Source organism: Schistocerca piceifrons, chromosome 4, assembly GCF_021461385.2.
Source record: "Schistocerca piceifrons isolate TAMUIC-IGC-003096 chromosome 4, iqSchPice1.1, whole genome shotgun sequence".
NCBI lineage: Eukaryota > Metazoa > Arthropoda > Insecta > Orthoptera > Acrididae > Schistocerca > Schistocerca piceifrons.
Window position 1 is genome coordinate 261,495,364 of NC_060141.1, and position 26,432 is coordinate 261,521,795.

At 42.0% G+C, this 26,432-nt stretch overlaps 1 protein-coding gene across 1 annotated transcript in view; it reads right to left on the reverse strand.

Moving 5' to 3' along the window:
- Positions 1 to 13,238: 13,238 nt before the first annotated feature.
- LOC124795124 overlaps positions 13,239 to 26,432 on the reverse strand; it is a 49,148-nt gene continuing 35,954 nt past the window's right edge. The window contains exons 4-5 of the mRNA XM_047258987.1: positions 23,282 to 23,425; positions 13,239 to 13,492 (exon numbers count right to left, since the gene is read on the reverse strand). Coding sequence (XP_047114943.1) covers positions 13,397 to 13,492; positions 23,282 to 23,425 — 240 coding nt within the window. The 3' untranslated portion in view covers positions 13,239 to 13,396. The remainder of the gene's footprint in view (positions 13,493 to 23,281; positions 23,426 to 26,432) is intronic.

The following is a 26,432-nucleotide window of genomic DNA, read 5'->3' on the forward strand; positions in this document are numbered from 1 at the left end:
CGGTACAATCCGGCCGTTACGGCCGCTCCCGCACGGCGTGTAAACAGAGTTCCGGCTGCCGGTCCCTGTTACCGTCCTGTGCATCGTGCTATATACATCTTAATCGGTCAGAGTGCCCTCAGCATTGGGCCGTTTGCCGCAAATGTAATAATAAAGGACACATTGCTAAAGTTTGCCACTCAGCCTCAAAAGAATCGAAGGAAGCAGGTACAGAGGACATGAACATTGACATTCAAGAAGATTAATCGGGCCAGGCTCCCGATGCATCAGCACATAAACTCTTTATCAAGGTGTTGTTTCGGTCATGCTGATTACAACTGCAAGTAGATATGGGTGCAGCAGTTTCCTTGGTGAATGCACAAACTTACTCCGACCTTCGCTCGCCCCCGTTGGCACCCGTTTACTGGTGTCTCCGCGGTTATCGTACACAGTTCATTCCCCTACTGGGTCAATTCACTACCAACGTTACTTACAAATCAGTCACTCGGCCTCTTACTTTTATCGTTGTCAGTGATGCAAGCTCCGCTAACCTTTTGGGATTGGATGCCTTTCAAGCTTTCGGTTTTTCTACCGCAGACACCATAGAGTTGGTCTCCGAAGACGTTCCCTATCAATCATCGGAATCTTTGAGTCCTGACTCTAAGGATATCTTTGAGGAGGGCCTGTGGCGTGTTTCAGACATTGAAGCTCACTTAACGTTGAAGGCGTCGGCTTGCCCGCGTTTTCTACGCACAAGGCAGATCCCCTTGGCTCTCCGACCTCAGGTAAAAGCAGAGCTAGACTGGCTGACAGCCCTCACGGTCGTTCTTCCCATTTCTTCTAGTGAGTGGGCTTTACCCCTTGTTATTGTCAAGAAACCCTCAGGAAAATTACGTCTTTGTGGCGATTTCAAGGCTACCATTAATTCCCAATTGGTGGTGGACACCTATCCCTCGCCTCGTTCTGATGAATTGTTCTCCGATGTGGCGGGAGGCCAATATTTTTCGAAAATCGATCTTTCGGAGGCTTATCATCAGATACCACTTGATTACGACTCCAAACGGCTGGCGGTTGTCAACACCCCGTTTGGCCTTTACCAATACCAGCTGTTGGCCTTCGGAATATCCAGTGCCCCGGCGATATTTCAGCATTATCTTGAGCATGTCACGTCGACAATCCCTCATTGTATTAATTACCTGGACGACGTAATTGTCACAGGCCACAGTACGGAGGAACACTTGCACAACCTTCAAACCCTCTTTCTCAAATTCAGGTCTGTGGGCCTCCGTAAGTCAAACTTCTTCCAACCGTCCATTGAGTATGTGGGCTCACCATCTCTCGGCACGGCGTCCAGCCGCTAGGAAGTTTGGCCCAAGGTATCGTCGACCTTCCGCGGCCCGCTTCACTGAAGGAGTTACAAGCTTTTTTAGGTAAGATTGCCTATTACCACCAGTTCATTCCCAGGGCTTCCGCCATAGCCCGCCCCCTGTACTGCCTTCTGCGCAAGGGTGTTCCTTTTGATTGGTCGCCTGCATGTGAGCGAGCGTTCACCTCGTTGAAGGGCCTCCTCACGTCAGCGCCTTGTTTGGCTACTTTTGACCCCAATAAGCCGTTGGTCCTGGCTACAGATGCTTCACAGTATGGAGTGGTGGTGGTCCTGGCCCATCGCAACGCGGATGGCTCCGAGCAGCCACTGGCATTTGCGTCTAAAACTCTTAGTCCTGCGCACACCCATTACTCCCAGGTGGAAAAAGAGGCTTTGCCCATTGTCTACGCTGTTACCAAGTTTCGCCCTTTCGTGTACGGCACGAAGTTTCAGTTAATCACTGACCATAAGCCATTAATATCGTTATTTGGCCCCGCCTCTCAGATTCCGGATAGGGTGGCCCACAGACTGCAGCACTGAGCCTTGTTCCTCTCCAAGTACCATTATGACATTCATTTTCACCCTACCGGACAGCATGCCAACGCCGACGCTCTTTACTGTCTTCCGGTGGGCCCAGATCCTAAGTTCGATCGGGAGGAGATTGTGTGTTTTCATTTGGATGTGGCGTCCTGCCAAGCGGTTGATGGCTTCCCGATCACTAGTTCTAGAGTCGCCAGGGAAACGGCAGCTGACCCGGTTCTCCGGCAAGTAGTTCGCCTCGTTCAGCAGGGGTGGTCGTCCCGACCTCCAGGCTGGGCCTCGGACCCTCTTCGTAATTATTTTGTTCTACGAGACGGCCTCTCAGTCTTGGAAGGAGTTCTCCTTCTGGCTACCGATAATACAGCTCCTCGCGTGGTTGTTCCTGCAAGTTTGCGAAGGGAGGCCCTCACGTTATTACATGGGGGGCACTGGGGTGTTTCCCGTACTAAAACTTTGGCTTGCAGACATGTGTACTGGCCCGGTATTGACAGAGAAATTGAGCACTTGGTGACTGCATTTTCCCAGTGTGCGAGCCAACAGGCGTCTCCCAGGTCAGCGTTCTCTTCATGGCCGCCTGCAACCGAGGCATGGGAACGTGCCCTCACAGGCCCGGTTTCTCAGGAGGCTGGTTCACCTGTGGTCGTGCCTTCCCCATCGTCCCCGCCACTGGGTCTTGCCCCTCCCGAGGTGGAACGGTGTCCGGAGTTCGATAGCTTGTCGCCCGTTCTGTCCCGGGCTCCGGTGTGGGACAACGGGGGCCTCTTTGTGTGGGTCACTTCTAACCGTATTCGAAGGTTCCGGCTCGAGGGTTGGCAGATGCCCCCCGACTCCAGCATTCCAATGGACATGGAGGTAATCGCTACTGCACGACGTTCCACCTCCCGACGCAGTGGCTCACAGTGGCAAAGGACTTTACTTACATGACTGCAGCAGTATTTTAATAATTTGTTAGAAATATTGTCAATTCCAGTACAGTTTTTACTTTTCAGGGATTTAATAACTGAATTTCTTGAATGGTCATTGTTGTTACCTTCATGTGCTACACTGAGCTAGGTACTCTGGCTTTCAAAAGATTGATGGCTTGGTTCATGGAACCTTGTAAACCAATTTTTTCTGTTACTGTTAAATGTTTAATGTGTCTGCAAACTATTTGTGGATTGCTACCAAGATGGCTCTCACTTTTTATTTGGTTATTTTCACTACAAACTGCATCTTTCCTTGTTTCCTTTTCTATAAAATTCCAAATAGTTTTTACTTTAGTGCTCAAGTAATCAATTTCTGCCTTCAAGCAAATGTTCTTTGCTGCTTGTATGGTCTTATTCAGAATTTTATTGTTGAGTTTATAGTGCTTACTCCTACTGGGATCATTTGATATCTTCACTGCTGCATATAGGTCTCTTGTTTTACAGGAAATTTTAACGTCTGTAGTAATCCAGGGCTTGTTTCCAGATTTTAACAGGTTTTCCCTCATTGAGGTTTTTGGAATGCTTTCTTCGAAAAGACTTGTAACTTCATTGATAAATATATTAAATTTTGAATTAACATCACTTGCAGCATACACAGGAGACCAGTCCACTAGCTGTAATTGCTAGGACTAAAGCTGTCAATGGTGTATTTGTTTATAATACTAAAGTTTTTCCAAATGAAATTTTGTTTCCTTTGTAGATTTATTTGGTTTTGAGTGAGGAATTGCCCTTCATGATCAAAGAGACCATTTATAATATTTTCCACGGTTAAATTATTGTAAATATACTTATCTACAAATACATTATCTATGCTACCTGTGCTGTTACTGTAAAGTCCACATTGAAGTCACCCATAACAATGGTTGATTTAGTTTTCCTACATAGGTGGTACAGAAGTGATTCTGTTTGTCTCAGAGAAACATTCAGATTTCCAACAGATGCCCTGTAAACAGCCAGTACAGCAACTGTTGCATTGTCTGTTGTTAACTCAATGCCACACACCTCAAAATGTGTCCATCACAGTATTTGCTTAAATCAAGAGATTTATACACTAAGTTGTTTTGTTTTTTTTTTTTATATATAAATATTGCAACTCCATCTTTTCTCATAGTAGATCTACAGTAATGTGCAGCTAAACTAAAGTTCTCAATTTGTAGCATGTGGATTCCACCCATAACGTGATGTTCAGAGAAACACAGTACATCAGGCTCACTTTCACACTCGTTTCTATTTTTATTAGCAACTGGTCTATTTTATTCTTGAGACTACATATATTTTGGTGGAATAATGACTAAGTTTGATTTTTTCTCACCCCTGCATTTGCATGGTTCGTACACTGCCCAAAAGGTGGGAGGAAGTAGTGGCCAGCAATGGAAAATACTTTGAATGCTACATGTGTAACCAATTTGTTTCATTAAAGCCTCAAATGTTGGGGAAGAAACGGCAGAAGCAAAGTTGTACACCTTGTAATATGTTTTCCATTAAAGCCAAATAAATACTTTAAGAATCCTAGCAGTTCTTCTTCCATATGTTTGTAATTAGTACACAATTTATATTTGTTTATAAGTCAACAATAGAATCTAAGTCACGAAACAATTACTGATTTCACCCTATAACAAGGGTATTAACCAGAAATAGTCAAAATAAATTACAAAATTAATTACATACACAAAACTAAAAACAAAATTAAACCTGGTGCTATATTCCTTAAGACTGAGAATCAACCTTTATTTTATGGAAATACAGATTATACTCATGCATGTTAATGGTAATTAGGCAAAAATGAATAATTTTAATTTAAGGAGGCAGATGGCAAAAGAAGATCGGAAGTAAAGAGATCCCAACTTGCTTCGTCACTAAGTGTTAAGTCCAGAAGGGCAGGTAAAATGTGATGTGGAGGTATAACAAGGTTTTGGTGACAGGTGAATCTTTTTGTAATTGGATTACTGAAGTGTTTGGTCCTTCAGTGAAAAAATATTTGCTTAAAATGAATCTGCCACTTCATGTCTTTATTATTATGAACAGTGCTCCTGTCCATTCTCCAGGCCTATAAAACCACCTCCTTGAAGAATTTCAGTTCATCAAGATCCAATTTATGCCTCCCAACACCATTCTGCCACTCCAGCCTATGGATTAGCAGGTTATTTCTAACTTTAAAAAGTTCTACACTAAAGCACTCTTTGAGCATTGCTTTCTTTGAGTTGATTGAAGCTACCAATCTCATACTCCTAGCGTTTTGGAAATACCACTTCAACATCATTGCCTGCATGAAGATGATCGAAAAGGCATGGGAGAGGGTTACTAAGACAACTCTCACTTCTGCTTGAGTGCGTTGTCGAACGCGACTGAGGCATTTGTGTCCGTACTTCTGGAGAGGGTAGTCAACAAGACTGTGTCTTGGGCAAGAGAAAGGGACTTGAAGTGGATAACAGTGATATTGATGAGCTTATGGAAGATCACAGCCATGAAACTACCACCGAAGAGCTTATTGAGTTGCAGTGTGTTTTACTGAAGTTGTGGAGAGTAGTTTCTTGGAGGAAGAGGCAGCGACGGTAACAGCATAGTAGCAATCCTCTGCTGCAGTAACGCAAATGCTGGAAGCATGGGAATCAGTCGAATCCTGTATTGAAAATAATCACCCCAAATGAAGCAGTGGCTATGCATGCTACAAATTTGACAATGCAGTGTCGCATTTTCGCAAAGTGTTGAAGCATCGGCAGAAACAAATTACTACAGATAGCTTCTTAACAAAACAGAATTAGTTATGTATCATGTATAATAAAGTACATAACACTGTATAATTTTCTTTGAATAAATGGCCTGAAGAGGATACAACTTTCAGTACTCTTCCTGCATGGAATGCTTCATCATATTTTACATTACTTTATATGGGATAAATGGTTTCAATTAACTAGTGTTTTGCACTCTGAGTAAGATTCTGGAATCAATTATGTCGTTATCTGAGGTTCCACTGAATTTATGTCACAGCAAACTAAAAGTGGGAAAATAAACCAAAGAACTACAACTACGGTACGAGCACTGCTTTTGGCCAATAGCTGGTCAAAATAACTTACTTTCACTCAATTCCTGGTCTGCGTATAAAAATCTTAATCTTCAGAGCAAACTATTCCTTCTGATAAGTGTGTAACATTGAAATTCAAATGGGTTCAAATGGCTTTGAGCACTATGGGACTTAACTTCTAAGGTCATTAGTCCCTAGAACTTGGAATTACTTAAACCTAACCAACCTAAGGACAGCATACACATCCATGCCCGAGGCAAGATTCGAACCTGCGACCGTATCGGTCGCGCGGTTCCAGACGGTAGTGCCTTGAACCATTGGCCACCCTGGCCGGCTAATGTTTAAATTCATACCACCTGGAACCACTGGACAAATTCATCCTCTGCACGTTTTTTTTCTGTGTCTATAGATATATTGTTGCACTATTTGCAGCTACGCCTTAAAGGATAGCCGGTACCACGATAAGCTCCACAACAGACTCACATTAGGTTGCATGCCGTCACATTCCAGCAGTTCTTGTCACGATGTTACTCCAATATGATTCTACACGCTTTCTTTAAGAGTGGATACCTAGCTGAACATCCTGCACAGTTTGTAACTCTCAAGGTCTTCACCTTCGATCTTGACAGTGTAGACCTTTGTGATCACTGGAGGACCATTTTTCATTCAGTGTTCATGGCGCAAGTTAATGGTTTGTTCTGAACATTTCTTGAATGTCAACAGTAGCGGTTTTGTGAAATAAATAGCTTCTGTTTTTCTGAAGGTCTCTCCAGTTTCCTTATGGGCTGCATCTATCTTTCTCCTAGTCATGCATGCTATTACAGCATTGCAATTTTTCTCTGACCATTCCTGCTTAACATTTTGCACTCTCCATCAATCCCCATTCGAGATCTGTATTCCCTTTTGCCTACTTAATTTGCTTTATTTTAGTTTTTCCAATTCAGAATCTTCAGTACTATCAAAGGATATTTTTAGGAGTACATAAAAAGGTAGGCCAGAATCAGAAACCTGTATTTCACTGAAGAAAAAAATGGCCAACATGATATACAGATGTACTGAAGGCAACTCTGCATGATGGCCAAAAACTTTCTTTGGGTTTGATACTGTGATATACACTTGCAGAGTACAGATTTCGGTGAAAATTCTATCTTCCAAAACGACAGTGGTACTAATCATAACTGCTAAGAAAACAATGCGATTCTTGCATAGCACTTTAAATAGCTGAAACTATCCTCATCCCCCGATTTATATCTGTTGAAAATTTGTGAAACATCCTCGAATCCTATACTAAAAGCAGTGATGTTGCAAACAAAAGCACTATCATCAAGCCACTTCTGTAAGCATAGCAGAAAAATAGAGGCAATGGAGAAATCAAAACTGACAGAATCAAGTAATATAGGCTTCTAAAATATTCTTATGCAAATGAAACAATTTTATGCTCATACTTCAGATGCAGTGTATGCTGTGTGTTTCTGTTTTCTGTCCCAGCCTTGTAAAGATAAATCACAGTTTTGAATTTTTACTCTTCCCTATAAATTGATACTTTAGAGTTATCACTACTTTTTTGAGCATTAAAACAGTTAAATAAGCCATAAGCAGCCAGGGGGCACCAAGGCACTGGCCTGCATTTGCAGTAAGAGGGCTGTTTATGCATTTCAAGGTGGGACAAGCCAAGCACTGCAGTCCTACCAATGCAGCAGGAGACAGGCCTCTCGCAAGATGGACCAAGCAGTTTCTACACCATCAAGTCACAGATTACTTATTTGTACATGGGTGGAAGCATCACATCAAAAATAACAGAGCTTCAAACCAGTATAAATTATTGTTATGTCTAGACAAGACAGCCTAGACACAATGAGAGGAAGCCGAAAGGCACGCGCTAAGCTAAAGCCGGATGGCGTGAGGTCTGAAACAGGATACGTAATGAATGCTATAAAGAAAAGTACGTAGCTTCTGGAATACTTAACTTTAATCCACCCTTTTGGTACATCTGGAGATTGTGGCGATACAAGTGAGACTCTTTAGATACATGTAATGTTACTAATGGCGCCTTGCTAGGTCGTAGCCATTGACTTAGCTGAAGGCTAGTCTAACTATCTGCTCTGCAAATGAGCGAGGCTTCGTCAGTGTGCATCGCTAGCTACGTCGTCCGTGCAACTGGGGCGAGTGCTAGTCCGTATCTCGAGACCTGCCTTGTGGTGGCGCTCGGTCTGCGATCACACAGTGGCGACACGCGGGTCCGACATGTACTAATGGACCGCGGCCGATTTAAAACTACCACCTAGCAAGTGTGGTGTCTGGCGGTGACACCACAATTATCACCAATTCTAGCAGAGGTATTCACAGTACAGCAACACCTATCACAGCAAAGGACTCAGACTGGTGCCAGAACACTATAGGTCAGCAAGCAGGCACAGGCACCACAAGACTGGGCCTCTGCCATCAGCATACCACCTTTTAGCACAGAGTTGTCTTCCCTGGACTTGGCATTTCTACTGGCAGGATGGCTTGAGACTCACTTCAGCAGAAGTGGTGTAATGTCTTCTCAGTCTCCTGCCTTGAGGCAGCAGACTGTAAATGGGGCGGTACAGCTGCCACCCTCCTGGCTGGCGCGTGTGGGCGCGCGTGTGGGCGCGCGTGTGGGCGCGCGTGTGGGCGCGCGTGTGGGCGCGCGTGTGGGCGCGCGTGTGGGCGCGCGTGTGGGCGCGCGTGTGGGCGCGCGTGTGGGCGCGCGTGTGGGCGCGCGTGTGGGCGCGCGTGTGGGCGCGCGTGTGGGCGCGCGTGTGGGCGCGCGTGTGGGCGCGCGTGTGGGCGCGCGTGTGGGCGCGCGTGTGGGCGCGCGTGTGGGCGCGCGTGTGGGCGCGCGTGTGGGCGCGCGTGTGGGCGCGCGTGTGGGCGCGCGTGTGGGCGCGCGTGTGGGCGCGCGTGTGGGCGCGCGTGTGGGCGCGCGTGTGGGCGCGCGTGTGGGCGCGCGTGTGGGCGCGCGTGTGGGCGCGCGTGTGGGCGCGCGTGTGGGCGCGCGTGTGGGCGCGCGTGTGGGCGCGCGTGTGGGCGCGCGTGTGGGCGCGCGTGTGGGCGCGCGTGTGGGCGCGCGTGTGGGCGCGCGTGTGGGCGCGCGTGTGGGCGCGCGTGTGGGCGCGCGTGTGGGCGCGCGTGTGGGCGCGCGTGTGGGCGCGCGTGTGGGCGCGCGTGTGGGCGCGCGTGTGGGCGCGCGTGTGGGCGCGCGTGTGGGCGCGCGTGTGGGCGCGCGTGTGGGCGCGCGTGTGGGCGCGCGTGTGGGCGCGCGTGTGGGCGCGCGTGTGGGCGCGCGTGTGGGCGCGCGTGTGGGCGCGCGTGTGGGCGCGCGTGTGGGCGCGCGTGTGGGCGCGCGTGTGGGCGCGCGTGTGGGCGCGCGTGTGGGCGCGCGTGTGGGCGCGCGTGTGGAGGGAGTGACCTGGTGCCTTGCATCTGTCACAGGGACGAGATCCACTCCCGAAGGCTGTCATCTCCTAACAGAGTTCCGAAATCTGCTGCAATGAGCTAGCTATATACGAAGGGCATCCACAAAGTAAGTTCCATTTCTATTTCTATCTGTGGCAGCACTACAATCGAAGTTCCAAGCATGCGCTGCACTTACTCTGACTCAAGGAGAAGACGTGTACGCCATTTTCAGATCTCTGCTGGTGATGTGTGCTTTGTTGTGCTTCTTTTTAATATCAGCTGTAATTTAAAATGCCACTGCATGTGAAATAAGATTTGTGATTAGTTTTCTAAATGCTAAGAAAGTTAAACCAAAGGAAATTCATCGGCAAATCTGTGAGGTTTACGGACAAAATGCTATGAATGATTCAATGGTTAGAGGATGGGTCAGACTGTTCAATGAAGAACGTGATCAAGTGCATGATTAAGAACGAAGTGGACGCCCATCTGCGGGTAATTTCACTGGGATGCATTTGATCATCCTCCGTATAGCCTGGACCTCGCTGCTAGTGACTCATCTCTTCTTACACCTAAAATCTGTCTTTGGTGGTCAACACTTCCACGATGACGATGAGCTGAAAGAACATTTTACCACATGGTCGAATACACAGGTGGCAACCTTCTATGAAGAAGGCATACAAAAACTTGTGCCACACTGTGACAAGTGCCTCCAAAATTTCAGAAGCTATGTAGAAAAGTAGTTTAACAGTTTTAGATTTTTGTACAATAAATATTTTTCTGTATCTGTACAAGTTTGTTTTATATAACTAAACGGAACTTACTTTGTTGACATACGTCGTATATTAAACAACATGTGGAGAGTACCATGATGGCACGACTAGTGAGAGGTGGAAGATGCTAGCCATCTTGCACTGTATTTTATGAGGAACAGTTAATTGGTAGTGGAAGTTTTCACATGTTGGTTGTAAGTTAAGGTTTCAGGGAAGTTATTGAGTAAATGTGAACAATGAACCAGAGGGCTAATGCTGCAGGACAAATTTATAGTGTTTGAACCTTGTAGTTCAAGCCCATAGCACTGAGGAAGGAAACTAAATATAGTACATTGTTGTACAAGTATGGCGAGTTTTGTTCATGTCCAGGGAGCCATGTCTCCTGGAGGAGGGAAATATTTACCACTACACCACTACTTTTTTGTAATTACTGTGGAAAATGCCAGCTCAGCCACAGCAGTTAAGGCCTTGAGAAGCTAGCAGGCACCAAGGCATCAGTATGGCAGTTGCAGCAACAGGAGTGTTTATGCATTCTGAGGTGAGCCAACCTGAGTACCACACTTGTCCATGCAGCAGAAAGATGGGGCTCTTGCAGCATGAGCCACAGATTTGTTACTCTGTATATAGCTGGAACCAGTAAACTAATACAACTAATGAGGTAATAACCAGCAATAATAACCATCACTTCTAGCAAATGTATTTTCTGTCCCACAGCATGTACTAAGAAGAGAGGACTACAATGGATGCCAGAATGCTATGAGTCAGCGAGTAACTGCCATGGAGTTGGTAATTCACCACCACTGTGCCATCTTCTAGTACCAAGTCATCCTCCCTGTATTTGGTGCCTTTTAACTGGAGGGCCACCTTCAGGTCTACTTCAGCAGCAGCCATACTTCTGCCCAGGGAAGCACCAGATTGTGACCCGGGTGGTACAGCTACCGCCCTCCTATGCTGGTGGGAGTGTCCAGGCCCTCACACCTTCATTCATGGTACAAGTTCCACTCCTAGGGGCTTTCATCCCCTAAAGGAGTTCTGGCAGGCTTCCGTAGCACTAGTGCCACACCACACCCAACTGGAATATGTGCTGCTAAGTGGCCCTCCTGGGTGTCAGCATTCCCAGACAATGTGATGGCAGACTTCTTGACAAAGCTGGTCACAGCCGTGCACCCCAAGTCAACTGTGCCATGTGCTACAGGGGATGTGGCACAGCACTACAAGTGTAGTAGTAGTAGTAGTAGTAGTAGTAGTAGTAATCTCAATAAAACTAACTTTTTGATATTTTTCTGAGATACCAATGTCTTCCACACTCTACGATTCACTGCTGCAAACCACCCTTGCACCGAAGTGGCTTGTTACCCCAGGCCACTTCCATTGTATCGCAATATAATTTATCCTCATACGACCTTCAACATCAAATTACATTTGTGGCTGAATACTAAGTTTCACACACAGCCAACAGACTGTAGAATCAGAATTTGTGTATCTAAAATAGCTGACCGTTTAAAGTTTCTAATCACCCAAACAAGTTCAGGTTTGTATCATTTCATTAAATCATATTAGGAAATAACATGTTTGTTCCTTAGGAAGGACCATATCTGATCTCATCCACTGTCCAATCTGAGCTTTTACTCTAATGACATCAATAGGAAGTTAAACCTCAATGTTGTTTTCCTTCTTAGAAATGTACCTGGAATACAAATATTATTTTGGCATCCTTCGGCACGTATATACTGGATTATGGAAGGTTATTGGAAAGCATTTTTCTTCCAGTTTCGTGATCCAGTAGCAATGCTTTTGCTACTGTTACCTCAAATCTTTCATTTAAAGACTGGTCCACTAATTTTATTTGTAGTACTTGCAGGTTTTACTTCTGAAGCAAACCATGTTCCTATGCCTATATTTTTAGGCCACTGACTTAAAATGTGGGAAGCCTGATCCACCAATGCAACATCCATTTGTTAAGTACATTTGGATAAACATCTACATTAAATCTCAGAATTTTTCTTGGTGTTATTAATTGATGGTATATTAACAGTACTCAGAATTCTCACAGTTAATATTTCACTGGCCCTGGTTACAATCATCAGGTTGAAACAGCACAAGCTAGAAACTTTCCATCTGCACTTTTTGCACTAATATCTATTTTTTCCACCTAAATTTAGTTACCCATGTCCTGTATGTCTAGTATGTTGTGTCCAAAAATTATTCAGATCATAATACCACGCAAATTTAGTATTCATAGGAAAACTTTCAACGTGTCTATTACAAGAAAGAATTTAGTTTTACTGTAAACCTTGTTAATTGAAAGTAGTGAGTAACAACCTTTTATAATGACATTAAATGATAGATTTTGAGTGAGCTAATGAGTAGTTTTGGCTGTACTGACACTACTATTAGAAAGCCAAGACTTCAGAATTTACAATAACACGTTTTAATTTTTTGGACACTAAATTAAAAGGTAATTGGTATTTATGTCTGGATTGTCAGCTTTTATGCTCTATACTTTTGTTGCCTGAATTTTTCTGGTCAAATGAACTACTTTGGTTCTTGCAAATAGTAACTGTTTACTCCATCTACAAGTAGTGGATGTGGACTGAGAAGCAGTGCCACACAAAATGTTTGTGACAACTTTAATAATGAATTGTGGGCAACTGCGTTTTTATAAAGTGTGATTTATGAGATGAGGAGATTCATAAGAAGTATTGCCACTGAAGCTGACTGGGTGGTGTAGCCTGGTTGTTATGACATGTGAATAGAAGTGTTAGACTTAATCATCCAACAAGTGAATTATTTATAATTCAGCATTAAAAATAACATTTAGCATATACTGCTCACAGAAATTCAACAAAAAATATTGTAAAATCTTTTGGAAATCCTCAAGCAATACAAGGATGATTACACGTAACCCATACCTATTATGCAACAGTAGAACTGCTGTCTGAAAAGAAAACACACCCATTTCCTGAATAAATGCACCAGATCCACAAAAAATTTGATGAATGTTGAAAGTCTCAATATATTTATTTTTAAATAAATTTTTAAAAAGTGTTACTACAAATGGAGAAAATTAATGAACACATGTAACAAATAAATAGCCTTAAAAACACAAGAAAGAATAATACCTACATAATAATATGTATATTCCTTACAAGCTAAATTTAGATCTATATTCACATACTAAGGTATTTCGGAACACATGTGATAAAGTGTTTGTATAATTAACAATTCCTTTAGTAGATTTACTTCGTTGAGCAAAGAAATGCTTACTTTTAAGAAAAATATTATCAAAAATATCAACATACAAAATAAGTTGCATAATTCCATTTTTTCACAATTAAATCCTTTTCATTAAGAACATGAGAGTTACTATTCCAACAACACATGTTGTTAAAGTAATAATGTAGGACGATTTTTTCGGAGAAACTGCAACCTGCAAAAAAAAAAAATTATATATAAATAAAAAATAAAAAAATAAAGATGGTTGTAAATTTGAGGGAAGAAAACCATCACTGCCAGCACTTTTACACAGATCTGCTCATGGGTCACAAGAAACCCAGTTCTCATTTGCCATTTCTAAATAGTACTACACTAAATGCCGAGCCCAATGACAAAATTAGGATCTATAATTTAGGTGAGAGATTCATTCTAGATAGCACAGAGTTTAATTGAATCTTAAATGGATTAACACACACTTCCACCACCACAAAGCCAGTGAATGACCCAACAGCTCATTAAACAAAGCTCTGAAAATACAACAGTTCAAAAAACTTATCAACTGATCAATAAATTAATGCAGTGATGTCAGGTCAACAGGGGCTGTGGCACAGTTTTTGGTGTACTTACAAAAATGTAACATATTAAATGGTTTAGCATTTCCATACACACAGACAAAACATGACAACCTTGAGAATCTTTTTTCAGAACTGAAATAAAATAACATCCAAGCAACTACCTTTCGCCCCGTGCAGTGCAGCAACTACCTTTCGCCCCGTGCAGTGCAGCAACTACCTTTCGCCCCGTGCAGTGCAGCAACTACCTTTCGCCCCGTGCAGTGCAGCAACTACCTTTCGCCCCGTGCAGTGCAGCAACTACCTTTCGCCCCGTGCAGTGCAGCAACTACCTTTCGCCCCGTGCAGTGCAGCAACTACCTTTCGCCCCGTGCAGTGCAGCAACTACCTTTCGCCCCGTGCAGTGCAGCAACTACCTTTCGCCCCGTGCAGTGCAGCAACTACCTTTCGCCCCGTGCAGTGCAGCAACTACCTTTCGCCACGTGCAGTGCAGCAACTACCTTTCGCCACGTGCAGTGCAGCAACTACCTTTCGCCACGTGCAGTGCAGCAACTACCTTTCGCCACGTGCAGTGCAGCAACTACCTTTCGCCACGTGCAGTGCAGCAATTATGTGGCATGGATTCATTAAGTTCCTGCGATTCCCCTGCAGAAATACTGATGCAGGATTTGTGCACAAACTGAACTTTCAATTATGTTCCCTATATGTTTGATGAGATTCGTGTCAGACAATCTCAGTGGCCAAATTATTTCCTACTATCGTCCACAATGTTTCTCAATGTAACTGAACAATTGTGGCCCGAGACATAGTGCACTGTTATCCATAAAAATTTCTTTTTTTTGGGAATGTGAAGCCCATGACTGGCTGCAAAGAGTCTCCAAGTAACTGAACATAACCATTTCCAGTCAAAAATCTGCTTCACTTGGAGCAGAGGACCCTGTCCACTCCAGGTAAACACAGCCCATGACAGCACCACCACCTTGCACATTGCCTTGAGAACTTGGACCCATGGCTTCGTGGGGGGCTGTGCCCAACACTTCCTCTACCATCTGCTCTTACCAACTAAAATCTGGACTCATCTGACCAGGCCACAGTCGTCTACAATCCAACCAATATAGTCAATGACACAGAACAGGCGCTGCAGGTGACACTGTACGTTACCAAAGGCAGTGGCAGTGGTAATCTGCTGCCATAGCGTATTATGCCAAATTTTGCCACACGGTCCTGATAAGATACGTTCATTGTACATCCTACATTGGTTTCTGTTATTTCATGCAGTATTGCTGGTCTGTTAGAACTGAACTCTACACATTAGCCACTGCTCTTGGTCGTGAAGTGAAGTCCAAAGGCCACTGTTGTCCATGGTGAAAGGTACTGCCTGAAATTTGATTTTCTCAGCACACTCTTGACAATGTGGATCCCTGAACACAATTCCATAATGATTTCTGAAATGGAACTGCCATGCATCTAACTCCAACTAGCACTCCACACTGAAAGTCTTAATTCCTGTCGTGTGGCCACAATCACGTCTGAATCCTTTCCACATGAATCACTTTAGCTCAAATGACAGCTCCACAACTGCACTGACTTTTTATACCTTGTGTACACAATACTACCACTATCTTTGTATGTGCACATCACTATCCCATGAATTTATTATCTCAGTGTATTTAAAATGTAACTGGCATAACAGTTAATACACTTACCACTGTGAGAAATACCTACATGGATAAATGTTATCAAGTTATCCATTAAACCACGACCGTACCTAGGAATGCGCCTCTGCCTGAAGAAGACAGGAGAAATCATGACTGCATGGAGAATTTGTAAGGGCTCCCCATCAAAACTTCTGCAGCATAGCTGAAAACCTAGGCAACATGTGGGGCCACCCATTGTTTCGAGTAGATAGCAGAAATTTTACTGGGAAGCCCTTGCACATCTTTCATACGGTAATGTCTCTCACCATGTGATTTCCATATTTTTGGAGCCCTGAAGAAAAACATCTGTGGCTGTCGATTTGCTCTGGAAGAAGTGCACACTTTGTCACTATCTTCATGCAAAATTGTTTATAGTTGCTTACAGAACCATCTTGTCTAACAAGGATGTCAGTGTATTAACATTTATGGGTTTCCTTTTGAAATATATGGTTTCATTTTCTTCTTCTCATTTGACTGCCCCTTATAGCTATCTTAACTAAGAATCTGAGTTACTTCCATAACCCTTCACACAGTCCATAAGTACCCTTCACTAAGCCGCAACTGAAACATCTGTTTTGTTTGTCAGGTCTGATGCTAATGGTGAGAGGCATGCAGTTTTACAGGCAATGTCTGATTTATCAGTGGAATTGTGGAAAGGAGTAGCAGAACTCCAAGTATATTTTAGATCAAAGTTATTCCACCTTTTCTCTCAGTTGCTCGTCACAAAGAGTGAATTTACTCTAATGCTTCACAAACCTTGTTTTTCTCTAACCTTTACCACAACACAAGTTCCACAGTGTCAGCAGAAGAACGCAACATTTTTTATTGTATTGGACATTTGAGTCATTGTGTGTTAGTGAAATTTTGGTGCAGCTTGAAAGATGAATATCCTCTATTGCTGCAAAATGTCTATTTGGTGCTTTCACCATTTTCAAGTACATAATACATATGTACAACAGATTTCCCAGCATGTGTGTCAACAGCAGTAAGTACTACAACCTGAAGAACTTGTCATGAGAATTCAATATTCATCTTTAAACCTAGTATTGAGTACATCTGCGAAAGTAAGAACCAGTGCCACTAATTAAACTTTCAATCCCCATTTGTGCTATTTTATATACAAATTTTAACAACTTACAAGTTAATTTTGAAATTACTTTTTGAAACTCATATGTATAAATTATTTGTGTTGCAAATAATCTATTTACAGAAAGTTGCATTTGTAACACTACCGAAACGAACTAGAGGTTCCAAAACGAAATGAGCTTTAAAAACGGTTCCTCATATAAAAAAGAAGTAACTCTGCCCTACAGTGATCTCTAGTATAACCAAAGAATCGAGCTATGATTTTCTTGGAAGAGCTTTGCAAATGAACCAGTTTTAGTGGTTTTGGCTCCTCTTTGAATACCCACACAGTGTAGTGCTGCCGGGTTTGTAGCTCGTACAAATATGCCTAATAGTTAAGTTTCATCTCTTAATATGGTAGATATACAATTTTCATTTTCTCAGACAAATTTTTTTTAGCATTTTCTTGCGCCAACTAACATGAGCATGCTTTTGAGTTTCAGTGAAATTGGGCAGAATCCACTGGAAAAATACTATATTCATAGCTAAATGTTCAAGGAAAATCAAATGTACTGCAATCAACAATATGGCTATCTCGCCCACAAGGCAGAAACCTATCACTTCAGTCAAGTTGTGCAAAGAATCAGTATTATTTGGAACAACAACCTACTTTGGAGCTACACAAAACTTGTCACTGACAGTTGCTCAACCATGACTGAATTCGGCAAACCAGATGTAAACAACTTGCAGTTCTCTCACGATATCCTATTCCTAGATTTCTGAAAAAGCATTTGACACAGTGCCCCACTGTGTACATAATGAAAGTGAGCATATGGGATAGGTTCCCACATATGTGAGTGGCACACAGACTTCTTAAGTAAGAGATCCCTTTATGTTGTCTTCCACGTTGATTGTTCAATGGAGACAAAGGTGCTATCAGTAGTGGTCCAGGGAAGTGTGATAGTGCCACTATTATTTTCTATATACAGAACATAAATTATGTAGCAGATACAGTGAGCAGCACTCTTCAGTCGTTTACTGATGATGCTGTTGTATACGGCAATGTGTCATTGTAGTCACTGCAGGAGGATACATGATGACTGACAAAATTTCTTGTTTGTCACGAATGGCACCTGGCTCTAAAAGCAGAAAAAGGTAAGCTAATGCAAATGAGTATATAAAATAATCCTGTAATCCAATAATATTCAAATACAGCATTAGTAGGGTGCTAGCCAACACAGTCACATTGATTAAATATCTAGGCTTGACGCAGGGTGGTCCATTGATAGTGACTCGACCAAATACCTCGCGAAATAAGCATCAAACGAAGAAACTACAAAGAACGAAACTCTTCTAGCTTGAAGGGGGAAACCAGATGGCGCTATGGTTGGCCTGCTACATGGCACTGCCATACGTCAAACGGATATCAACTGCATTTTTTAAAATAGGAACCCCCATTTTTTAATACATATTCGTGTAGTACGTAAAAAAATATGAATGTTTTAGTTGGACCACTTTTTCGCTTTGTGATAGATGGCACTGTAATAGAAAGTATAAGTACGTGGTATCACCTAACATTCCACCAATGCGGACGGTATTTGCTTCGTGATACATTACCCGTGTTAAAATGGACCATTTACCAATTGCAGAAAGGGTCGATACCGTGTTGATGTATGGCTATTGTGATCAAAATTTTCAACGGGCCTGTGCTATGTATGCTGCTCGGTGTTCTCGACGATACCATTCAAATGTCCGGACCATTCGCCGGATAGTTACTTTATTTAAGGAAACAGGAAGTGTTCAGCCACATGTGAAACGTCAACCACGACCTGCAACTAATGATGATGCCGAAGTAGGTGTTCTAGCTGCTGTCGCGGCTAATCCGCACATCAGCAGCAGACAAAATGCGCGAGAATCGGGAATCTCGGAAACGTCCGTGTTGAGAATGATACATCAACATCGACTGCACCTGTACCATATTTCTATGCACCAGGAATTGCATGGCGACGACTTTGAATGTCGTCTACAGTCCTGCCACTGGGCAGAAGAGAAATTATGGGACGATGACAGACTTTTACACGTGTTCTATTTAGCGACGAAGCATCATTCACCAACAGCAGCATAATATGCACATTTGGGCAATGGAAAGTCCACAATGGCTGCAACAAGTGGAACATCAGCGACCTTAGTGGCAATCTAAATGGTGCAATGTATGTCGATTTCCTACGTAATGTCCTACCAACAAGATATTTCACTGCATGACAGAATAGCGATGTACTTCCATCATGATGGATGTCTGGCACATAGCTCACGTGTGGTTGAAGCGGTACTGAATAGCGTATTTCATGACAGGTTGGTTGGTTGGTTGTCTAAGCAACCTACCGTGGCCCACACGTTCACCGTATCTGACGTCCCTGAATTTCTTTCTGTGGGGAAAGTTGAAGGATATATGCTATCGTGATCCACCGACAATGCCAATACATGATTTGTCTCTAATCACCATTTGTGCCTGAAATGCTATGTAAAACTATTTGACCGTATTCAAAACCTCTTCCACCCCAGCACAAAAGCCACCATTAAGCTGATGACACAAACTTGTGTGGCCCAGCATTAAAAAAGAATGTCATTTGAGAACGAGTTGCATGTCAGAAGTGCAATGTGATGCTAAGGACAGATGCAGTGTACCCACAGTTACAACCAGGAAACCATCATCATCTGCTTCTTTCCAAATACTCTAACACAATAAACGTATGGTGAAAATAATGGAACAGCAAACCACTACTAGAATCACTGGAACTGGTCAAACCATCATATTTGCTGACACCAAATGCCCCTTTCCACAAGCAGGAAACTTGGGACTTAACATCAGCTGCTTCAAACCAACCAAGCAGTTGGCATAATCACAACCTCAGGGTTACCCTCACCTATGTAAACAAGTCCACAGAAATAACTCGACACACCAGTAGTTTCCACTATAGTAGGCTAAGGGATGCATAACAAATACCCACACATTCCTGGAGTTGCACTCTACCATGGTGCGCAGCAGGGGCTGTGCGGAAAGCGACGTCTGGACAATGATTAAAAGTGTAAACACTGTTCTTTGGGCTAGCAACTAAACTTTGCCAACATTATGTTCTCTCTGTTTTCCTTTTTGATGGTTGGTTTGTTTTCTGTTGCCAAGGTGTATTTTTGTAATCATCTGACTAAAATCATTTTACTTTATTACATGCATATTACAGGATTATTGCCCCTTGTATTATGGAAGGCTCCTGTAAGATCACCAGTACAATTAACTCTATTCTCTCAGTCATATCAAGAGTCCATGCAGAGGAGAAAAACTGATCTATGTACACAATGAACACTGGGTGACATTCAGCTTGATGTTGCAATTGCATTAGGTACTATGCTGTGCCCTATCAGCCAAAATCAGATGAAGTCCAAGGAAGTCAACCTGCTGATTTTTAATAAGATTTAGATGTAATATCACAGTCAAGGCCCGTGTAAGAGTAGCAATTATGTTTTGAACCCATAAGCCAGTGAAGGCTTAACTGAGCAGAGAACCGATCTTAAATGTTCAAGTTCACCACAAAAATGGTAGGGATCCTAGAATCTATAAATGTTGTTAGTAGTTTCTGATGTGCGTTTAGAATTATGATGTACTCCCACAGCAAGAGCGCATACTTCAATCATTCATACATCATTAACCTGAGATTTATTAGCTCTCTAGAGAGCATATTATATTACTTTAAGATAAAACAGTACTAATAATTGACAATATTATTGTTTTAACTTTTTACTTTCCCATACTGTCAACACAGTTCTAGTGAGGAATACACTTGCAGATACCTCTAACCCAGAGAATGATATTGGTGTTTACAAAATTACTTTGTTCAGAGTTCAACAGCTTATTTTACACAGTGAGGTATCCTTGACAATGCAACTATCATTGGAGTCAGAAATGTGGATTTACTTCAGCTTACCGTCTCCAGTTTAAACAACTGTGAAATAAAGTAATGTGACTTCACTTCCTTCCCTCTTTCACAGTTAAGGTTACTTCCACTACAATCGAAACCTCTATGTTGTTTGTAATGACAACAGTCACATACAACTTGGGTTGTATGTAACAGGACTGTGTACAAAGTTCATTTCATTGCTAATAGAAACCGTTCTTGTTTTATTACACCCACTAATCTACTGTAATTACTGAATGTTGTAATTTTTAAGTCTTTTTCTAATGCTAACACAAATCTTTTTTACTATGCAACTACGTTCAGTATTTCTAGGTTTTCAGTTCTACAGTACTTTTCAATGAGGAGGAACAACAGATAGCGGATCTGAAGTTTGGAAGTAGCAGAAGTTTTGGAATAATCTGATGATAAAAGTAACATAGCAGAACTTGATGCATCAGAATACAAACACTATCTTGTTCATCTAAAGCTGCAGCAAGTGTAGAAATGTGTTTCCTATATAGGAACCAACCAGCCATTGACTTTTGCCACTTTACAGTTGCCATATTTACCTGATTATAAGACAAGATTTTATCCCAAATTTGCAATTAAAAAAAATTGCAGGGTCATCATATTCACATATGAAACTATTGTTGCTGAGGTCAACATTTTTACATTGTTTAGTTGAATATATCAGTCTAACATTTATAGCAGTTATCTTACATTTAGAGATGAAGCTTTGGTTGTTGTGGCTATTAGAAGAATTCTGAACGGCAGGGCTCAGCAAACAATATTCGCATTCCAACAGGCTCGAGATTTCCTGATACGAAGAAGTGCTGATACAATATCTAAGTTACTCGAATTCTCATGTGCCAAAACACTAGCACAAGAGATACACGAGGAACTATAAACGAGCCACTACAACAATGTATTATAATTTGACAACTTCGTGAAACACAGGAGGAAATAGCTTTCAAAAACAGAAATGAGTTGCCAGCATTTAATCAGCTTTAGAACATAACAGTGACATTCAGTTGAAACAAGAACGAAAAAAATCCAGAATTAAATGTTTAACAGAGGAAGTAAATCGTATTAAAGTAACTTTTATCATGAGAATAAGCTAAAGCAGGAAGACCCGTCATGGAGATAGTACCAAGAGATGTCACTAGATCACAGAACAAGGAACATGTAGATACTGGGACTGAATTTGGAATTGTGAGCTTTCACTTGTTGGTGTTGTTACAAATGACCTGCACACTAGAAGATATTGTGATCCGTTTTTCAGTTGCTCAAGCCCAGCACTACAAAAGGATTGGAAGGGGAACAGTGACACCAGCTTGGCTGAGAGCCATGGAGATTGCAGGGAGGGGATCGGTAAGCAAGCAGTAAATTTCATTGTGTTACCAACCATGAGAATCTATACCACATATCTTTGCCTTTTTATGAATTTCTACCACCTTTTAACTGCAGTTTGTCTGAATCTTTTTGTAGTCAGAATCAAACTGAAATGAAAATTTAGCTAATACTATGGTTGAGTATTCATTTCTGCAGGAGATGGTCCATGTCCAGATAGGGTCCAGTGGCATACATGTGTGTCTTCTGCTACAATCTTGTCAACACTCACCAAGATTTATGATGAGAATGGAAGGGCTTGGGCCAGCTGGTTCTACACAGCCAATGAGAGACAGGCAGGTGGACGATACGATCGGGATCAATGTAGATTGTAATATTCTCATATCAGTACAGAAGTAAAATCAGATATGTATTTAAAAGAAACGTGTGCTCTCAGGTCCCACCACAACAACCTCAGAAATTCCAACATATTTGGAAGGAACAGCCAAATATTTATTACAAAGACAAATATCACATTTGTTCTAGCAGGATGATAATGATTAAGAACAGTGATACCACTGGCAACACTGCTATTAAGCAAAAATGGCAGAAAAGAAAACAGTCCAAAACTTAATGTAAACCATTTCTTTTGTTTATTTTATTTCTTAGTATTATCAAAAGGTAGACAATTAAGCCATAAGTTTGTTAACTATTTAGCAGATACTTTTTGTCAGTGAAACAGTTTATAATTTTCATTAGTCACAACATGGTAAAAAATTTTGCTCGTGGGGCCTCTAAAAAAAAAAAAAAAGGGTAATTTTATATTCAGGGTTGTCTTACATTTGTGTAGATACAATAATTATAGTAAGTCTGACACTAATTACATTACAGTCTCTCTTCAAAACTTTAGTATTAATAGATCGTTTTATAAAATATATAAGCCAAAGAGTGTAATACCTGCACAAAGTAGCAAAACTTATGGTAAATAATCTGTAAATGAGTAAAAATGCTAAAAATGAGAGTTTTAAAAAATTAAATGCTTGCCATACTAATAACAAATTCTTCAGTAAGGTTGTGAAGTTTCCATCTATTGCAGACAAAATATTGCCAAGCACATATCACCCCCATCTAAAAATTCAGTCCCTATTCTTTGACATGATACCACGAACTGACCTTTACAATTAGCTGAATAAACCTTGAAGGTTAAGTAGAATTGTTCAGAACACTTCACAGCTGGAAGCCTAAAGAATATGTAGAGTAAACAATAAATATAACAAATTGACTATAATAATGGTGATGTCAATGGCAGCAGCTGTAGCAGCACCACAAATGAAGGATAAAAAAATGCACAAAACTGTATGGTTGCTTGCCTGCATTAAAAATAACTTACCAGAGAATCACTCCTTCGCAAATAAAATACGGTCCACGACACTATTTCATGAAAGAGCGCAACATTGCCCTCACAAAGCGCTCTTATAGCCAAATCGGCACAAAAAAAGAACAATGTCACTATTCTTTCGAGACCTGGAGTTCCCTGTAAATAAGAAGTTCAATATGTCACCTAAAATCTTTTACGTGATGTTCACATTGAGAAAATCAAAATTTCAGTCAACTAGAAGTAAAAAGTAGTAACAGGTATTTAAAATTTAACAATTTACTGATATCTATCTGTGCATTTTTAAGCAAAATAAAGCCAGGGAAACCTTCTCTTACATATCACTTATTGCCAAAAAAAATTTACAAATGTTGTGACAGTATCATTTGCAATTAAAGGACTATTAGACAATGATTATTAATATTAGGGTATTAACAACTTTGAAAATATGAATGTAACAGCAGGAACTCACGAAATGGTGATAAAGTGGTAGCAAAAGGAAAAGGGTAGTGTCAAAGATTTGCAGATGCTTTATTTTAATAGCAATAATAACAAGAAAGTTTAGTTTATCTAAATGGGAGTTTGCTAATGGATATTAATTGCATTCTGGATAGTAAAGCAGTGCCCAAAATGCTACCAAGGAAATATTTGTCTACAATGCAATTGCGTGTGACAGTACTCACATCCAGGAAAACTGTGACTGCACACAACAACACTGTTCAACACAAAATGTTATGGAAATTAAATGAGCTCAAGTTCTTTTTTTTGCGCAGTTTAAATCAAAACTGATGTTGACATTCTCACACACACATTACCTCCATATGAATTTTAACCGTTAAGTGACTGACTGACTGACTGGTTGAGGTGGAGTATGGGACTAAATGGTGAGGTCATCAGCCGCCAGATTCAAAAATTACTTGCATAAGACAGTGGTATCTGATGAAAGTGGGCAAATCCAGTCTGAGGGATCATACCATAAAGAGAGGAAGCTGAAGAATACACAGTAGAGGGCATAACAGGGTAGGCCAAATCTAAAAACTAGAAAAACAGAGGGCTAAAAGCAGTCTTTGCAAGGGGAGTGGTCATGGGTCCTAGACACAGGAAACTAAGAGACCCCAACCACAACCACCCTGCTGCTCCAAGACAAACAAAATCTCTTAACTGAAAATAAAATCTACTTTCACATAGGAAACTCAGGACCAGGGCAACCATCTGTGAACCGTCTGTCAATATTAAAGGCAAGGAATCTGGAAGGCTATACTTAGTATGAAGGACAAAAAGACTGGGGGCGTTCTACCAATATATGGGATACTGTCAGTCTGTCTCCACAGCCACACTGTGGGGGTGGCTTGTTACACAAGAGAAAACAGTGTATGAGCCTAGTACGACCATTATGCAGCGGTATAAGACAGTGGACTTCTTCCCAAAAGAGTGGAAGGAAGAGTTTATTACTGAGAGCAGTAGAGCACCAGAGGTCATTCCACTATTGAGCAAAGAGAAGTTTGATGTGTATCCATATATTTGCACCTGGAATCATGAAAGGAAACAGCAGGTAAGTGTCTGCCTCTCTAACCAAACTGTCAGTCAGTCCATTCCCTGGGATGCCCACATGACTCAAGACCCAGAAAAAGACAACTGAGCAGGCAGTGTAGAGAGAAGTTCATGGATAGCAGAGATCAAAGTGAGGAGAGTAGCATCAATCTATAACCTACAGGCTGCTCCCTGAGTCTATACACATTAAAACACTGGAGGCAGGCCTGAGTAACAAAATGGAGGATCCTGCTAATGGCTAGCAGCTCTACTGTGAACACACTACATGATCCCAGCAGGAAATTGCGTACCATGCCAGTAGGAGACAAAATAATATCCCATTTTATCCATCATTTTAGAACCATCTGTGTAAAAAATGGTAGCACCCCAGAACTCTTCAAGGATGGAGCATAGCAGATGCTGGAATACTGTAGGAGCGACAGAAACCTTAGGATCCTGGGATAGGTCGGTCCTAATCAATGGAGCATACACCACCTGAGGAGAAGAGGTGTGTGTGTGTGTGTGTGTGTGTGTGTGTGTGTGTGTGTGTGTGTGTGTGTGTGTGTTTGGGAGGGGGAGGGGGGGGGAGGGAGTGAGACGTATTCCAACCGGCAATCCCACCCTAGGACGGTATCAGCAGAGACACCCATCATTTGCAATAAGGCGATTGCATAAGAAACCAGGAGTGGGCTCCACCATATTTGTAGAAAAACTGTCGATATGTAATGCCAGGGTACCCAGAGGCCCATTGATGGTGACGAGGAACAGTATTACACCTAACAGAACCATGTGGGATACCGTTCTCCTGAACTCTAGAGGTGCTGAGAGAAGTGCCAACTCTTTTGGGTTAGAGCTGGTGGGGTAAAAAATCATGGATAAAAACCTGAAGAGGGCAGCAAAAGACAGTCACGGGAGGGGGGGCTGTAACTAAAATGTGACGGTACCAAGCCGTGTCGTATGCCTTGGTCAAAGAAGAGTTGAGTAACCAACATAATTTGAAGCTAACCATCCTCTCAAGCAGTTTATAAAGTAAGTTGGTCAGGCTAATCGGTTGGTAGCTGTCTAGAGACATTGGGTTCTTCTCGGGCTTAAGTATGGGCATAACTATGCTGTCTCACCATTGCAAGTGGAAGACACCTATGAGCCAAATGTGGTTGAAAACCCTGAGTCAATGTTTTGTTTTGTTATGTTATGTTATGCTTTAAGGCAAAAAAGCAACTGGGGTCATACATGCCCAAGTCAAAACTATAGAACACAAAGACAGAGAGGAGTTTAAAGATGACTATATATCAGTCTCAACTGATGTAATAGAAAACAGCTAAAAACAGACTTGTGGAAAAAAGGCTAAGAAAGACACCATACAGAAATCGAGGTCCAAAAATAAAAATTAAATGGCCATCACCATATTGCTTTGGCAGATAAAAAGTAAAATGCGGTCAATAGCCTGTGCTTTATTTGCTAAAACAGGCGATAACTCTGAAGGCAAACCCAAACAGGAATGTAAGAGGTTAAAAAATGGATGTTCCATCAGGAAGTGGCAGACAGTTAAAACTTGGGTGCAATGTGTACAAAGTGGTGGGGCAGCTCCACTTAGCAAATGACAATGGCTAAAAAGGCAGTGCCCAATACATACAGT